Consider the following 16,728-nt stretch of genomic DNA (forward strand, 5'->3'; position numbering starts at 1 on the left):
TTGAGACAGGTTTGGCTGTCCTAGACTCACTTGGTAGACCAGGCTGGCCTCGAACTCACAGAGATCTGCCTGCCTCTGCCTCCCCCAGTGCTGGCATTACAGGGGTGCACCACCTTACCGGGCTTGTTTTTCCCTTTGAGAAGGGGTCTCAGGTAGCCCAGGCTGGCCTCAAACTCACTATCCAGCTAAAGCTCATCCTTAACTCAGCTCTCCTGCTGTCACCTCTGAAGTCCGGGGATGGCAAGCATGTGTTCCCAGCCTGTCCACTTCTGGGTAGTTCTTTATTTTTTATTTATTTATAGGGGTGGGGCGTAGGCCTTGGTGTGCATGTGGAGGTCAGAGAGCAACCTGCAGGAGTCACTTTTCTGGAAACTTCCACCATGTTTGTTCTAGGGATTAAACTTAGGCCATCTGGCTGGGTGGCAAATGCCTTTACCCACAGAGCCATCTCGCCAGCCCTGAAAAATGTTTTTTAAATGGGGATTGGGAAATATTCCTAAGCATAAAGATAAACAAGCCCCTAAACAGTAAAAGCTTTCAGGGGGGGGGCAACTAGGAGACACCTGGGAGTAGGGAGCTGACTCTCAGCCCACATTACAGGCTGGGGAAAGCTCAGGGGGTTCCAGCAGCGTGGGAGACACATCAACTGGGCTCCCTCCACAGCCACATGGTCAGTGCTGGCACCACAGCTGAGCTCTACCGACTCCCCCCCCCCCCAGTCTGTCTGTCACTGTCACTCTTGTTAGGGGGACTTTCCATGAAAATCAGACCCATGCGGGTGCCCTGGAGAGACGGTTCCATGGTAAATAACTCATTAGCCGGCCACAGGCTCCCCATGGTCCTCTTTCAGAGGCTGGGCCTCTTGGGGCTCCAGTATCAAGGCCCCCTGGGTAGCGGCTCCCAGCACCTCACTAACCTGAGCAGGCAGAGCACTCGCTCTGTGAATTTAGCCCCAAACCTCCCCTGTGAGGCTGGCTGGGCCTTCTCCAGCCTGAGGCCACAAGGGAGCCTGGAGAAGCTGCCTGTCAGTCTGTCACCACAGATTCCTGCCCAGGGTGGGTAGCCTGGGCTTCTCTGTCCCAGAGAAGTTAGGGGTTAGGGTTAGGGTTAGGGTTAGGGTTAGGGTTAGGGTTAGGGTTAGGGTTAGGCTCAGGAGGCTGAGGCAAGAGCTAGCCTGAGCAACATGAGACCCTTGACTCAAAATACCAGAAACTCACCTGTTTTCCTTCGCACGTTCCTGTGTGCCTCCCACACTGCACATGCACACTCGCACGCACAGGTGCACGTGTGTGCACGTATTAGCCTACCTCAATGACTACCTCTCCTCCTGTGTGTTCTTCTTTCTCCATTTCCTCTTTTCCTTTCCCCTCCCCTCATCTCGCCTTGCCTTCCCTCTCTATCTTGTTTGTGGCTCTTCCTTTTGTTTGTTTGTTTGTTTGTTTGTTTCTAGACAGGGTCTCTCTGTGTAGCCCTGGCTGTCCTGGACTCACTTTGTAGACCAGGCTGGCCTTGAACTCACAGAGATCAGCCTGCCTCTGCCTCCCGAGTGCTGGGATTAAGGCGTGCGCCACCACCCTGGCGTGACTCTTTATTCCTCTGAGACAGCCTTCCTTTGCTGTCTACCTTGGCCTAGAACTCATGGTCCTCCTGCCTCAGGCCAGCCCTGAGTGCTGGGGTCACCCCACACCTAGCTCCTGCCACTGCTTTTGTGTGTAATAGTCACCATAATGTCACCACCAGGCTGGTGCTCAGGGTCTCAGTGTGCTTCCTTCTCGGCCCCTGAGCTCGGTGTCAAGTGAGATTTGAACCCATGTCTTGCCTCTGTCTGTCTCCCTGCCAGGCCCTCCTGGGTGACCAGTATGGCCCCTGCCCGGTTCCCCAGCGGATGGAGGAGAAGGAATGGGAGGCACTGAGGGCTCAGCTGGCCTCCAGGCCTGGAGAGCTGGAGCTGGTGGCCAGGCACTTCCAGAGAGACGACAACGCCGTTCCTCCTACCTACGTCCTGCAGCCTCCAGGCTCTGTGGAGACCCCAGGACCTGAGGAGGCCACCTTGACCTCTGTTCTGAGAATTGGAGCCCAGGAAGCCTGGAGGCGAGGCCTCATCAGCCAGGAGCAATGGATGTGCTACCATCGATCAGGTGAGGCCCAGAAAACGCCCAGGGGTCCATGTGACACAGGACACTCAGGGCAATACATGTCCCCCGGATCTCAAATGCGATGAATGCTCCTTCCTTCCTTCTGTCCATTCATTCATCAATTTATTTATTTTTGTTATTGTTTTGAGATGGGGTTCCTCTTCAGTGTAGCCCTGGCTGTCCTGGAACTCCCTTTGTGGACCAGGTTGGCCTCGAACTCAAAGATGAGCCTTCCTCTGCCTCCTGAGTACTGGAACAAATGGCATATGCCACCGTGCCCGGCTGCATTCAATTTTTAAAATATGCATGTGTTTATTGCCTAGGGAGTATGTGCCAGCCTCAGAGACATGTGCAGGTCAGAGGACAATTTGCAGGAGTCAAACTGAGGTTCTCAAGCTCAGTGATGTGTGTGTGTGTGTGTGTGCTCGTGTGTGTGTGTGTGTGCTCATGTGCGCGCAGGTGCATATGGGTATGTGTGCAAACGTGTGGCCTGTTGGTTGTCTCTGGATTGTACACAGAGCCCAGAGCTCACTGACTAAGCTCCAGAGCCCCTGCCTCCGTTTCTAGTGTGCCAGCTTACAGTGGGTGACACCTCACCAAGCCTCTATGTGAGCACTGAGGAAACCAACTGTGATCCTCACAAACTCTTCACCCACTGAGTCTCTTGGAGGATTTTTGTTTTGTTTTGTTTTGTTTAGAGACAGGGTTTCTCTGTGTAGGCCTGGCTGTCCTGGAACTCACTTTGTAGACCAGGCTGGCCTCGAACTCAGAGATCTACCTGCTCCTGCCTCCTGAGTGTTGGGATTTAAAGGCTGGTGACATCACACCTTTTTTTTTCTAATTCCATCCATTTGCCTGCAAAATTCAAGATTTCCTTGCATCACACCTTTTTTTTTTTTAATAGAATCTCATGGAGCCAAGGCTAGGCTTGAACCTGTTATGGAGGCAAGGATGACCTTGAACTTCTGATCCTCTGCCTCCAGAGTACTGAAATGGCAGGTGTGCATCACCACATGGTATATGATGTGTTGGGGATGGAGCCCAAGGCTTCCTGTGCGCCAGACAAACGCTCTTCCCACTGTTCCCACCGAGTCACAGCCCAGGAGTGCATATAAATGAATTCAGCTGACCATGGGTCAAGATGTAGAATTTTTTTTTCCGAGACAGTGTCTCTCTGTGTTAGCCTTGGCTGTCCTGGAGTCGCTTTGTAGATCAGGCTGGCCTTGAACTCACAGTGATCCGCCTGCCTCTGCCTCCCAAGGGATGAAAGGCGTGGGCCACCACGCCCAGCTAAGACGCAGAATTCAACTTAACATTGGGGCATCCCAATTAAGTAGACATCAGATGACATCAGCTCCTTCTGTCTCAGTTTTTTTTTTTTTAATTAGTCACCCAGACTTGCCTGGAACTGTGTTCCTCCTGCCTCAGCCTCCCAAGCAGCTGAGGTAACAGATCTGTGCCACCGTGCCTGCCTTGGAGAGGACTTTGGGTGACTCCTGTCCTTGACTAGAATGTAGGTTCTCCAAAGGCCTGGCACCTTCATCTGTGGAGCTGGGAGCCTCCACAGAGCCCAGAGAGCCTTCAAAAATAACTCCTCAGATCTGACTGTTGCTTCATAACAAGAGCCTCCTGAGACAAGCCAGTGGGAGTTCAGGCTCCTAGAAAATAAGAGTCCTGGGTATTGCTGCGGAAATGGCTCAGTAGTGGAGTGCTGGCTGCCCTTCCAGAGTTCATTTCTCTTCTGCACCCCGACTCACAGGCACATACCCACACACATGTGCACATAATTAAAAAATAAGGAGAACCCAGATGTAGTGGCACCCGCCTTTAATCCCAGCGGACACAGGTGGATCTGTGAGTTGGAGGCCAGTCTGGTGTACAGAGCCAGTTCCAGGACAGGCAGGGCTGTGTGAAGATAAGTCTTTGAAAGATAATGGCTTCCATCTGTCCTACAGCACAGCACAGCCGGCCGCAGGGATCAGCCAGCTGTGGTGACGGCAGCAAACCAGGCCTACAGCCCGTGTTTGTTTGTTTGGTTTTGGTTTTTTCAAGACAGGGTTTCTCTATGTAGCCTTGGCTGTCTGGACTTGCTTTGTATACCAGGCTGGCCTCGAACTCACAGCGATCCACCTGCCTCTGCCTCCTGAGATTAAAGGGATTAAAGGCGTGTGCCACCACACCTGTACAGCCCGTGTTTGTGTAAAAAAAAAAGTTTCATTGGTGGAGCACACCAGACAGCAGGAGTCCTTTCCTCTCCCCTAGTTAGAAAGGACTCCAACTGTAAAATCCCTTCTCCCTCCTCTGCCTCCTCAGCCACCGCGTCCCCATCACTCGGTTGCATCCATTCGTTACCTGTTTCCTGACCTCAGTGCCGGCTCCCCATGAGGAGTGCGGCAGCTAACTCTCGCCCGAGCTGGCTGTTGATCGAGGTGCTCCTCACAGAGCTGAAATCCCATTTGTAAGGCAAACAGTTGAGGGCCATTTAGTACTCATCATGCTGTGCACTGCTGCCTCGGTCTAGTTCCAGAACATTCTATCACCTTAACAGGAGGCTGTGCCTATCAAGCAGCCAGCCCTGTTCCCCCAGGCCTGCTGCAGAAGGCCCCTCAGCTGCCGCCGCCTATGGATTCTGGACATTTCTTATTGATGGGATCGCACACTGTGTGGTTTAAATTTTTTCTTTTCTTTTTTCTTTTGAGGCAAAGTTCCCCCGTGTACTCCAGGTGGGCTTGGAACTTTGTAGGTCGAGCCAGTGAGGTGACACAACAGGTGCTTGCCACCAAGCCTGATGACCTGAGGTCAATCCCCAGGCCCCACGTGGTGGGAGGAGAGAACTGAGGTTTAAAACCTGTCTTCTCGTCTCCACACACACTTGGTGGCACACACACTCACCGCACCCCAACTACCTTACTAAATAAATACATGTAAAAAAAAAAACAGTTATGGTTTTGTATCCCAGGCTGGCCTCACCGTGGCCTTCTGAGGGCTGGGATTGCAGGCAGGCCCCACACTGCCCAGCGTGGACTTTTCTGTTGTGTGTGTGGTGTGCGTGTGACTGTGTGAGTGTGCACAAATGGAGGCCAGAGCGGGACATCAGCGATGTCATTTGTCACTGTCTACCTGATTCCATTGAGACAAAGTCTCTTTTGAACCTGAAGCTCCCAGTTCCCGGCAGGCTGGCCAGCCGTTGGGCTCCTGGCCAGACAGAGGTTGGCCTCTGGTCTGCACAGGTGCGGTACACAAATACTCACCACCGTCACCATGCACACATCCCAAGTGGGGCCTTTGCAATCTGCCCAAGCGACTGTCCTATCTGTTGAACTTGGCCACAGTGACCCTGATGCTGCCTCCCTTTGCTCGCTCTGTTTTGTAGTCATTGAGTGGGAAATCGAGAGGGGCCTCCTGAACTCGGCGCGAGGGGACCAGGGAGCCACCGTCTTCCTGAGAGACGTGCAGGACCTCAGTAAGCACATCTTGGACGATTGCTCTCAGAAGATGGTGGACCGGCTGGCGGATGGCTGCCTGGACACCGATGCCCAGACTCTTCTCAGTGGCCTTAAGGGGCGCATCCTGGATGCTCAGCCTGCAGCCCTGAAGACCCACCGCCTGCCCTGGGCCCGCGACCTGGTCAACCCCAAGAACAAGGCTCACGCTCGCTACCTGAAAGAGCTGAGCGAGCAGTTTGTGGCCAGGACCAACCATCAGGTCCTGGAGCAGCTGCGAGAGCTGGAGTCAGCCAGACAGGAGCTGGGCTGGCTCTACCAGGAGATCCGCCACCACCTCTGGCAGAGCACGGAGTCCACCAGGATCTTCTGTGGCCACCAGGAGCTCCTGGCCCAGCTGGGGCAGCGGCTCAGGCAGGATGAGGGCCGGCCCCACACTCCCTTGATTCTCTTTGGACCACCGGGCATTGGGAAGACATCCCTCATGTGCAAGCTAGCCCAGCAGGTCCCAGGGCTTCTTGGCCACAAGACAGTGGCCGTCCTGAGGCTTCTGGGGACATCAAAGATGAGCCTGGATGCCCGCAGCCTCCTGCGGAGCGTGTCCTTCCAGCTGTGCTTGGCATATGGCCTGCCACTTCCCCCGAGCCAGGTGCTGGAGGCCGACTCCAGGCTGGGCCACTTCTTCCGCACGCTGCTGCACACTGTGTCCCGCAGAAACTTCGAGTCCCTGGTGCTTCTTCTGGACTCGGTAGATGATCTGGATTCCACGTGCCATTCTCGAAGGGTCTCCTGGCTGCCCCTCAAGTGTCCCCCAAGGGTGCACCTCATCCTCTCTACATGCTCGGGCCAGCAGGTGTTACACACCCTGCAACAGACCCTCAAAGACCCCAGCGCCTACTGGGAGGTGAAGGCCTTGTCTGGAAGTCAGGGACAGGAATTCATCCAGCTGCTCCTGGCTGCAGAACGGAGGACACTGAGCCCGGGTCAGAGGGACGTCCTCTGGGCCAGCCTCCCCGAGTGCGGCCACCCAGGGCGGCTGAGGCTGGCCTTCGAAGAGGCCCGGAAGTGGGCCTCCTTTACTGTGCCGGTGCCCTTGGCCACCACAGCCGAGGAAGCCACACACCAGCTCTGCATCCGCCTGGAGGAGACTCACGGGCAGCTGCTGGTGGCTCATGTTCTGGGCTACATTGTGTGCTCCAGGTAAGGCTGCCTCTGTCCGGCCTCCTCCCCTTCCTCCCCCGCTTCCCTCCCTCCCTCCCTCCCTCCCTCTCTTTTTTTTGTCGGTTCTATGTGTGCTGTGTGTGCGGGAGCCAAGGCCAGAGAGCATTTGTCTCCTGCTCTTTCACTCTCCACAGTATTCCCGTGAGACGGAGACAGGGTCACTTGCTGAGCCTGGAGTTAGGATGACACCAGTCAGCCCAGCACACTCCTGTGGCTGGGGCTATAGCCACACACACAGACACACATAGACACACACACAGTCACACACACACACCCTCACACAGCTTCACACAGCCACACATAACACAGACACACAGACACACACACACAGATACATACAGCCACACACACTACATATATAGCCACACACAACCACACATAGCCACACATACAGCCATACATACACAGCCACACATAGCTACACACACACATAGCTATACACACACACATACAGCCACACACACAACCACACACACATACAGCCACACACACAACCACACACAGGTACACATAGCCACACACAGTGCCAAACACATCTACAGAGCCACATACAGCCATACATAGCCACACACACAGACACACACAAGCACACACACACACAGACACACAAGCACACACACACAGACACACACAACCACACACAGACACAGACACACAGACACACACACACACACACAGCCACACACAGCCATACACAGCCACATATAGACACACATGCACACACACAGACATACACAGAGCCACATATAGACACACACACACACACACACACACACACACACACACACACACACACACACAGCCTTTTGCATGGATGCTGCAGATTCCCCTAAGGTTCTGATGCTCCTAGAATGGGTTCTCTCTCCACCGAACCACACGTGCCATCTTCCTTCCTGTCTGCGGAGAGTTGCACAGAGCCCGGGCTTTGTGGAGGTTTGGTAGGTGAGGCACATGGTTGCACCCAGGCCCCACCTGTGTGTGGGCTTTGTACTTGTCCATCAGCTGAGAGTTTTCCGCTGGGGTCTCAGAGTCCTTTAGGTATAGAATCATGTCCGCCTGGCTTCTTTTCATTGTCTTGTGGCTCTGGCTAAGACTTCAAACTCCGTTGGATGAGAAAAGAGAGTGGCACACTTGTCCCGCGATGTTGCTGGTCACTTTGTTGCATGTGGCCTTTGTCACCTCAGGCTGTGTGGTCAACCTTGTCCCAGGGAGTCTCCTGAGAGGAAAGTCTTAGGGAGGCATTGTCTGCATCTGGTAGGGCTGTGTTCGTGTGTGTGTATATGTGTGTGTGTGTGTGTGTGTGTGTGTGTGTGTGTCTGTCTGTCTGTCTGTCTGTCTGTCTGTCTGTAGGCGGTGCCTTGATTGTTCGATGAAGTGGGAGGTACTGACTAGAACCTGGCTGGGCCCTGGACTGTGTGGGAGGGAGGAGAGCCAGCTGAGGACAAGCAGTGAGCAGGTGACATGGTGCAGCGCGTTAGTCCTCTCTGCTGGTGCCTGTGGCTGTGCCCAGCAGCCTTTCCCCAGCTGCGCTCAGGATATTTTATTACAGGGGCCGCCAATCTCCATCAGGGCCTTTACTGCCTACTGTTGACATGATGTGTGATATTTTAAGCTCTGGTACTGCGCTGCTTTTTTGTTTTGTTTTCTTTTTTGTTTGTTTGGTTTTTGTTTTGTTTTGTTTTTTGAGACAAGGTTTCTCAGTGTGGCCTTGTGTCCTAGACTCGCTTTGTAGACCAGGCTGGCCTGGAACTCACAGAGATCCGCCTGCCTCTGCCTCCCGAGTGCTGGGATTAAAGGCATGCGCCACCATTCCTGGCTGCACTGCTTTCTTATCTCTTCTGGGTTTTGTCTTTTGAGACAGGGTCTCTCCTCTCTGTGCAGCTCTGACTGGCCTCAAAATCACAGAGATCCTCCTGCCTCTGCCTCTTGGTGGCTGAGATTAAAGGTGTGTGCCACCAAACCCAGCTCAGTTTTGTTTATTTTATTTATGTGAATGCATGTGTCCAGGAAGTAGGGGCTGTGTACATAAATGCAGGCCCCTCAGAGGCCAGAAGGGGGCGTCAGATCTGCAGGTCTGGCATTACAGGCAGTTGTGGGCGCTGGAAAACAAACTCAGGTCCTCTGCAGGAGTAGCAAGCGTTCATAACCACTGAGCCACCTCTCCAGTACATTGATGATCCTTTCACGTAGCCGTGTGTATGTGTGTGTGTGTGTGTGTGTGTGTGTGTGTGTGTGAGAGAGAGAGAGAGAGAGAGAGAGAGAAAGAGAGAGAGAGAATCTGTTTCTATTTGCACATGTGTATGCATGTATACGTGGTTGTATATGCATAAGTGTGTGAGTGCTTACGTGTACCCATGTGTGTGTACCTGTGTGTGTGTGTGTGTGTGTGTGTGTGTGTGTGTGTGTGTGTGTGTGCATACATCATGTACTATGGAGCACATGTGGTGGGCAGTGGGCCATCTTGAGTGTGAGCCTTGTTGGAGACAGGCTAATGTTGCCGTGGCGCACTCGGCCGAGCTGCCTGCAAGCTTCTAGCTTCCCGTCCCTCCCTGCCGTCTTGCCAGCAGAGTGCTGGGATCACAAATGCATGCACTACTGTGCCCAGCAGTTTACAGGGGTGCTGGGGATTCAAACTCACGTCCACATGCTTGTGCACTGCACACTTCGGGCCAACCCCCAGCACCTGCATTGTTTCCTTTGTCAAATTAGGGCTTAGAAATAATTTGAAATTTATAACTGGTTGCAGCAGTGGTGTGAGGGTGTTTCAGCCTGTCCTGTGTGTGTGTGAGCACGTGTGCATACATTTGTGAGTGTGTGTGCGCCTGCACGCGCACGTGTGTGTGTGTGTGTGTGTGTGTGTGTGTGTGTGTGTGTGTGTGTTTGGATACTTCAATCACACACAGACACCTCCTGTGTGGCTGATCTCTGTTGTCAATCTGGCATACCTAGGCAGAGGGAACCTCAGAAGACTTGCCCTCAGGGGCCTGGCCCCTGGGCAAGTCTGTGGTGCATTTTCTTAATTGCTACTTGATAGGAGGGCCCAGCCCACTGTGGGCCATGCCAGCCTTGGACTTCGGCTCCAGCCTCCGGTAGGTACTGCCTCAAGCTGCTGCCCTGCAGTGGTCGGCCATGCTATACCTGCAAGCAAAGCAAAATTTCCTGTCTGAGTTGCTTTTCATAATAACAATAATAATAATAATAATAATAATTATTATTATTATTATTTAGACAGGTCTCATTATGTAGCCTTTGGCTAGGCTAGAACTCACTATATAGACCAGACTGGCCTCATACTCAGAGATCCTCCTGCCTCTGAGATTAAGGGCGTGAGTCACCATATCTGGCTACTTCCCAAGAGAGAGCCGACTAAGACACCAGCTCAGAAGCCCAGCATGGTGGTGCACACCTGTAATCCCAGCACTCAGGAGGCAGAGGCAGGAGGATCACGGTGAGTTCGAGGCCAGCCTGATCTGCAAAGCAAGTCTAGGACAGCCAAGCCTACACAGAGAAACCCTGTCTCGAAAAACCAAAATAAATAAACAAGCAAATAAACAAATCTATTCTTATTTTGGTTTCTTATATCTCTGTCTCTGTTTTCCACCCCAATCCCTTCTAACAGCACCAGGTAGTAGGGAAAGAGGAGAAGGAGAGGGGGCGGGATTCTCTCTGGCTGCCTCCTGCTCTTAGGCTCTCGGGTTCTTTGGTTTTTGTATATGTTTTCAAAGGAATAGATGGATGATAGACAGAATAGACAGATGGTCTTCAAACACTCCAGAGATCCACAGAAAATGGCACTTAATAATAAAGGGCTTTTATGACAGAGAGACACATCCGTTCCTGGCAGCACCTCCAGTCTAATTATGTGGGCATCAAGGAACGCTAGTGGCAGATACCCACTGGACTGAGGAACTGTGCTCATCTCTACTGCTGATGACAGACTGACCGTCCACTATGATCAAGCCTGATACTGAGAAACTGGCTGCCCAGCCTTGCAGAGATTAGGTGGGCCAGTCCTGCAGGATTCCTGCTTCAGAGCAGTCTGTGAGATGCTTTGAGCTGGCTGAAGGCGGGATGCACCTATGATGGAGAGAAACTTGTGACAGTGCAGAAGCAGTCTGTCAGATGCCGTGGGCTGGCTGGCTGAACACTGGATGCCCCGACAATGGAGAGGAACTTGTGACTGTCCAGTCAGCTCTCTGTCCTGTCAATACTTTTGGAAGTTGCTTGCCTGCACTTCCTTCATATTAGATAGTTTTTCCTTCTGGGGTCTTTGATGGGGTTGAAGACTAGATAGCCACAGTATTAATATAAGTTTAGTTTTTAAAAAAAACTTTCGACATTAGGATAAGAATCAGTAGCATAGGATAGTGGAATAATTTCTTAAAAATTGTTAACTACAAATGGACTGGTCCTTGTAAATGTGACTTACTGGATAATTCTTATTTTGTTGTATATAGCTTATTTTATTAAATAGAAAAGGGGAGATGAAAAAGAGATAAACATGGTTTTTGTTTAGATCACAAGCGTGGGATGAGAAAAAGACTTGTGCGAGAGCAGGTGATGTTTATCCCCTCAGATGTCAAACCATTGTGTGGGGGAGATTGGTTATTAACCAGCTGAAAAACATCCTTGAACAAATTCTGAGAGGAGTTATAAATGTGAGCCAAAAACAAGAGGCAGTCTCGAAAAACCAACCCACCCCTCCAAAACAAACAAACAAACAAACAAAAAACAAGAGGCCGGCCTTTGGAGACTTGGGATAGTTTTGGCTGTTCATCGCTCCACTTCGAGATGTTCCTAGAGAGAACTGCTTGAGGGAAGGCTTGGGGCTCTGGCTCCTGCTGAGGCTCCGGGTTCTGCTTGCTCCAGGTTCCAGCAGAAGAAATCCTGTTGATTACACCAGGAGAATCGTTCCTCGGAACTGATATCCTTACGGTCATTATTGTATTCTTTAATCTCCTTTTCCTATTGTTTAGGTTAGTCAGGTTATAAGTGAGGCACTCTCAGTTAGTAAGTTCATAATAAAATATATTTGTTAAGAAAATTGAAGCTACAGGGTTCTTTGGTGCTGTACTGATCTCTACCATCAGGACATTCAGCCAGCAGCAGCCTTCTCTTCCTCTGACTATCTCCACCAAGAATTCTTCTGGCAGCCCCACACCCTCTCTCGGATCTCCTATTTAGTCTAACTGGCAAGATCACACGCCCTCTCACAAGTTTGCTTCCAGCTCTGGACAAACTGAAGCAGCCCCCATATTCCACACCTGGGATTAAAACAAAAACATGTGTACATAACCTAATTGACGTTTGTTTGTTTGTTTGTTTGTTTGTTTTAAGACAGGGTTTCTCTGTGTAGCCTTGGCTGTCCTGGACTCTCGCTTTGTAGACCAGGCTGGCCTCGAACCCACAGCGATCCACCTGCCTCTGGCTCCCGAGTGCTGGGATAAAAGGCGTGTGCCACTACTGCCTAGCACCTAATTGACTTTTTAAAGACACAAAACTTCCACAACAGATATCCTCCTGCCTCTACTTCCAGAGGATGGCTTGCAGGAGTCAGTTTTCTCTTTCTACCATGTGTTGGCAGCTGTTGCCTTTACCCTCTGAGCCATATTGCCAGCGCAATAGGATAAGTTCTAGAATGTGTGCCTGATGTGGACATTATATGCACTTATAGACACCATATAATGAACACACATGTTTGTGCGTACTAGACATATATGTCTGTCTATATCAGCTCTAGTCTTTTAATCTTTTATTTATTTGTTTTGTTGTTGCTTTTGTTCTTTCGTTTGTTTGCATTGTTTTGCTGTTGTTTTTTGAGACAGTGTCTCTCTCTCTTTGAGGCCTGGCTGTCCTGGAGCTTGCTACATCGACAAGTTGGCCTTGAATTCATAAAGCTCCATCCAGTTCTGCCTCCCAAGTGTGGGCCACCACGCCCGGCCCCCTAAATTACTTATTCTTATAGTTGTGTGCCTGTCAGTGTGCTGGTCTGCACACCTCGCTGCAGATCCCCTGTGCCTGGAGGGTGGCTTGTGCATGCTTCTGCAGATGTGCATGAAGAGGGAACACCTGCAGTGGTCTGTGCGTTAACCAGGCCTTGGTACCTGTGGGCGCATCTGTTCAACCTCTGACCTGGAGGTTTCCTGACAGAAGCTGCACACGTGGACCCTGCCCATCCTCCTCACGGGTCACAGTGTGCTGCGCCCCCTCGTCCCACAGGTACGGGCTCTCGGAGGCAGAGCTGAAGGACGTGTTGTCTTTGGACGATGAAGTCCTGCAGGCTGTGTACCAGGACTGGTCGCCGCCCAGCAAGGAGCTGCTACGCTTCCCGCCCCTACTGTGGGTGCGGCTCCGCCGGGACCTGGGTCACTGCCTGGCCAGGAGGCCAGTGGACGGATGCATGCTGCTGGCCATCGCGCACAGGTAGGCCCTGAGAAAGGACGCTGTGTTCGCGGGACCCTGAGAGCAAAGGCTGCCAACCAAACCATTGACTTCCTGTTCTGGGGTATTCAGGCAAGCTATTACAAACCAGGTCTCAGTGTAAACTCTACATACCTAATTTATCAGTTTTGTGAGTTTGTTGTAGTGTTGTGTGAGATGCCATGGGATTCTAGGCAGGGGTTCTACCCATAAAGCCACGCCCCAGCGCCTCACTGGGGGATCCTAGACAGAGGCTCCACCCCTGAGCCACGCCCACAGCCCCTCACTTGGGGATCCTAGGCAGGAGCTCCACTCCCAAGCCACACCCACAGCCTTCTTGTCTTTTTTTCCCCCCACTCTGTGTGTGTGAGATACGCAGTTGTCTGTGGTACCCTCACCTGAGTTGTGTGCGCATTTGGAGGCGAGAGCTTGGCCTCAAGTTTGTCCCTCCATCACATATCCTTAGGTTTGAAGACAGCTTCCTTCCCTCACTGAACCTGAGATGGCTAGCTCAGCACACCGGCTGTGCAACAAGTCTTCTAGGCTTCTCTTGTCTCTGCCCCTTCTCAATCGCTGGGGTTACAGGTTCTTCCCACCTCACTGGGCTCTGACATGTGTGCTGGGGATTTGAACTCAGGTCCTCATGCTTGCACAGTAAGCACTTTATCCACTAAGCTGTCCTCCTGGCCTCTTTTCAGTTCCCAGCCTGGTCTTGGGCTCCCGATTCAGTCTGGCCGCACACGACATTAACTGTGGCTCTCCTGCCTCTGGGTAGCCACTGTGATGGTCTTGTACCACCACACCAGATGGAAGGTTCTTTTTACATTTCTTTATTATTTTCTGTATGTGTGTGGAGGTTGGTACAACTTGTGGGAGTTGAGTTCTTTCCTTCCATGATGTAAGTGCCATGGATCAAATTTAGGTCATGAGGCTTGGCAGCAAGCACCTCACCTCTACCCACTGAGCTCTCTCACTGCCCCAAAAACAAAACTTTGAGGGGAGGGCGGAGAGAGACAGACAGAGACAGAGACAGAGGCAGACACAGAGATTTTAGAGACCAGTATTAAGTAAGAAACAGGGGGTGGACAGACAGTGAGCTTGCACTGTCCCCTGGGCCATCAGCCTGTGTTCTTTCTCCACAGACAGCTGTCCCAGGTGATCCAAGTCCGATACCTGTGTGGGCCCGAGAGAGCCAAGAGGCATAGTGTGCTAGCTGACTTCTTCTCTGGAGCCTGGAGCCAGGGAACCAAGAAACTTATCACCCTGCCGCTCGTGGGGAAGCCCCTAAACCTGGACCGGAAGGTGAGACCACGGGGCACTGCATCCCAGAGCCACGCCCTACATGGCTGTTCTTTTCCATCTTTCGAAACGCCCTCTGAATCCACTTCAGGTCCCCACCGCAGCAGCCAGGCACCCCTCAGCCCTAGAGTTGATTCTGGGCACAGAGATCAGTAGATGTAGGGGGCTTCTTTGCACCGAGGATTTATGGGGCGTTCGCCATTGATGAGGATAAGGCGTCAGTCGGCGCTGGGTTCCACATCCTGCGGCGTCGGCTGCTCAGATGGAACCGGCTGCCTCCCCGCTCTCCACGGCAGGCATCTTCTCAGCTGCACCCGAGCCTTCCCACGGAGGCTACTTAGATCTTGGCTGAATCTTTGAACTCACATAAAAGAGCCAGGGGCTAGAGCCAACGCCCGCTGCTCTAGCAGAGGACACCGGTTTGCTCACGGCACTGACAAGGCAGCTGCATCTGTAACTCCAGTTCCAGGGGACCCAACACCCTTTTCTGGCCTTCGTGGCCACACCCTGTAGCCATGTAGCCCACAAGGCATACATGGAGGCAAAACAATACGTAAAACAAAACAAAACAAAACAAAAGGCAGACAGCTGGGCGTGGTGGTACACTCCTTTAATTCCAGTGCTCGGGAGGCAGAGGCAGGAGGATCTCTATGAGTCCAGCCTGATGTACAGAGTGAGTTCCAGAACAACTAGGGCTGCATAGTGAGATTATATCTCTTAAAACAAAACTAAAAGCCCATGGTGGGGAATTCTGGGGCTTGGTGGTCAGGCTGTCTAGCACAATCGCTGTGGTTCAATGGGAGCCTGTCACCCGGACAGCAACTGAGGAGTGTGGTCTCAGCTTCTGCACTGCACACTCACCGCACGCACACCCGTGAGCATGTGTGACTACTGGGGAACACATGCACAGAACAGTCAAACAACAATGTTCTCACTCCTGCCAGCCTGGCCTATGATCCCTCCTCATCCTCTCCCTCATGGGCCTCGGCGTCTGTAGCTCGGATGCTGTGCCCATGTTTCCAAGCTGAGGCTCTGCTCTGCCGCCTCTGCCTCTGAGCTGCACCTTCAGGAAAGTTCTCTGCTCTCTCAGCCCGGCACCTTCTGCTTCGCCTCACGCTGTCTTCACTAGGAACAGCTCTAGAATGCAGCCTAGCCACGCCTATGCCCCCACAACCCCATAGCTCCCCAGTGCCTCCCTCCATCTTCCTTCTGACCGGTTAGCCTGTCAGTGCTCGCTCGCCTTGTGACTGGGCGGTCTTTAACTCCAGGTCTCTGTCTGTCGATGTGGTTTTGTTTATGTTACCTCTGAGTCTGTGTGTTTGGTTTTGGTCTCGGAGATGGGAGTCTTGCCTTTCTGTCCAAGTTGACCTGGAACTTAGGCTCAAGTGGTCCTCCCATCTATAGTCCTGAGTACCAGGGCTGCAGTGAGCACCACAGTGCCCACAACGCCCCTGCTCTGACGTGTTTACCAGACAGACTCCTGCTCATCCTCCGAGGCCCAGCTCCAGTGTCCCACCTCCAGCAGAACTTTCCTACTTCCCTGCTGCTTCCTCCTTGGACTGTTCAAGGCCCAGGTTTCCCCCTCTGGCTCAGCCTGGCTGTGGGAGGTGGTGGAATACCGCTGTTTGCCACCCTGTCTCCTCCAGCACCATCTGGTGCCACCTCGCACAGTGTTTGTGCAGTGGAAGAAAGCACTTGAATGCAAGCCTAAGCTGACGCCCCTCCCGCCTCCACCAGGTGGCCCCACAGCCGCTGTGGTTCTCAGGCACAGTGGCCAACCGGAGGAAGCTAACGGAACTACCCTTCCATCTGCTGCATGCAGGCCGCTTGGAGGAGCTGAAGCAGGAGGTGCTGGGTAAGAGCCGCCATGACAGAGATCATGAGGGGCTTAGAGCCCTCACCTACCCACCCACCCACCCATCCACCCATCCACCCACCCACCCACCCATCCACCCACCCACCCATCCACCCACCCACTCATCCACCCATCCATCCACCCACCCATCCACCATCCACCCACCCATCCACCCACCATCCACCCACCCATCCACTCATCCACTCATCCACCCACCCAGCCACCCAGCCACCCATCCACCCACCCATCCACCCACCCAGCCACCCATCCACCCATCCACCCACCCACTCATCCACCCATCCATCCACCCACCCATCCACCATCCACCCACCCATCCACCCACCATCCACCCACC

The 16,728-nt window shown here is 52.7% G+C and overlaps 1 protein-coding gene across 4 annotated transcripts in view; it reads left to right on the plus strand.

Annotated features, from left to right (window-relative positions):
- The window catches only part of NWD1 (NACHT and WD repeat domain containing 1), a 75,312-nt gene that overhangs the window by 14,714 nt on the left and 43,870 nt on the right, over positions 1-16,728 (plus strand). For all 4 annotated transcript variants that reach the window (XM_084759099.1, XM_084759100.1, XM_084759098.1 and 1 more), the window contains 5 exons: positions 1,841-2,138; positions 5,509-6,778; positions 13,019-13,222; positions 14,362-14,521; positions 16,256-16,373. In XM_084759099.1, coding sequence (XP_084615225.1) covers positions 1,841-2,138; positions 5,509-6,778; positions 13,019-13,222; positions 14,362-14,521; positions 16,256-16,373 — 2,050 coding nt within the window. The remainder of the gene's footprint in view (positions 1-1,840; positions 2,139-5,508; positions 6,779-13,018; positions 13,223-14,361; positions 14,522-16,255; positions 16,374-16,728) is intronic.

The sequence above is a fragment of the Acomys minous genome (assembly GCF_964271855.1).
Source record: "Acomys minous genome assembly, chromosome: 15".
Lineage (NCBI taxonomy): Eukaryota > Metazoa > Chordata > Mammalia > Rodentia > Muridae > Acomys > Acomys minous.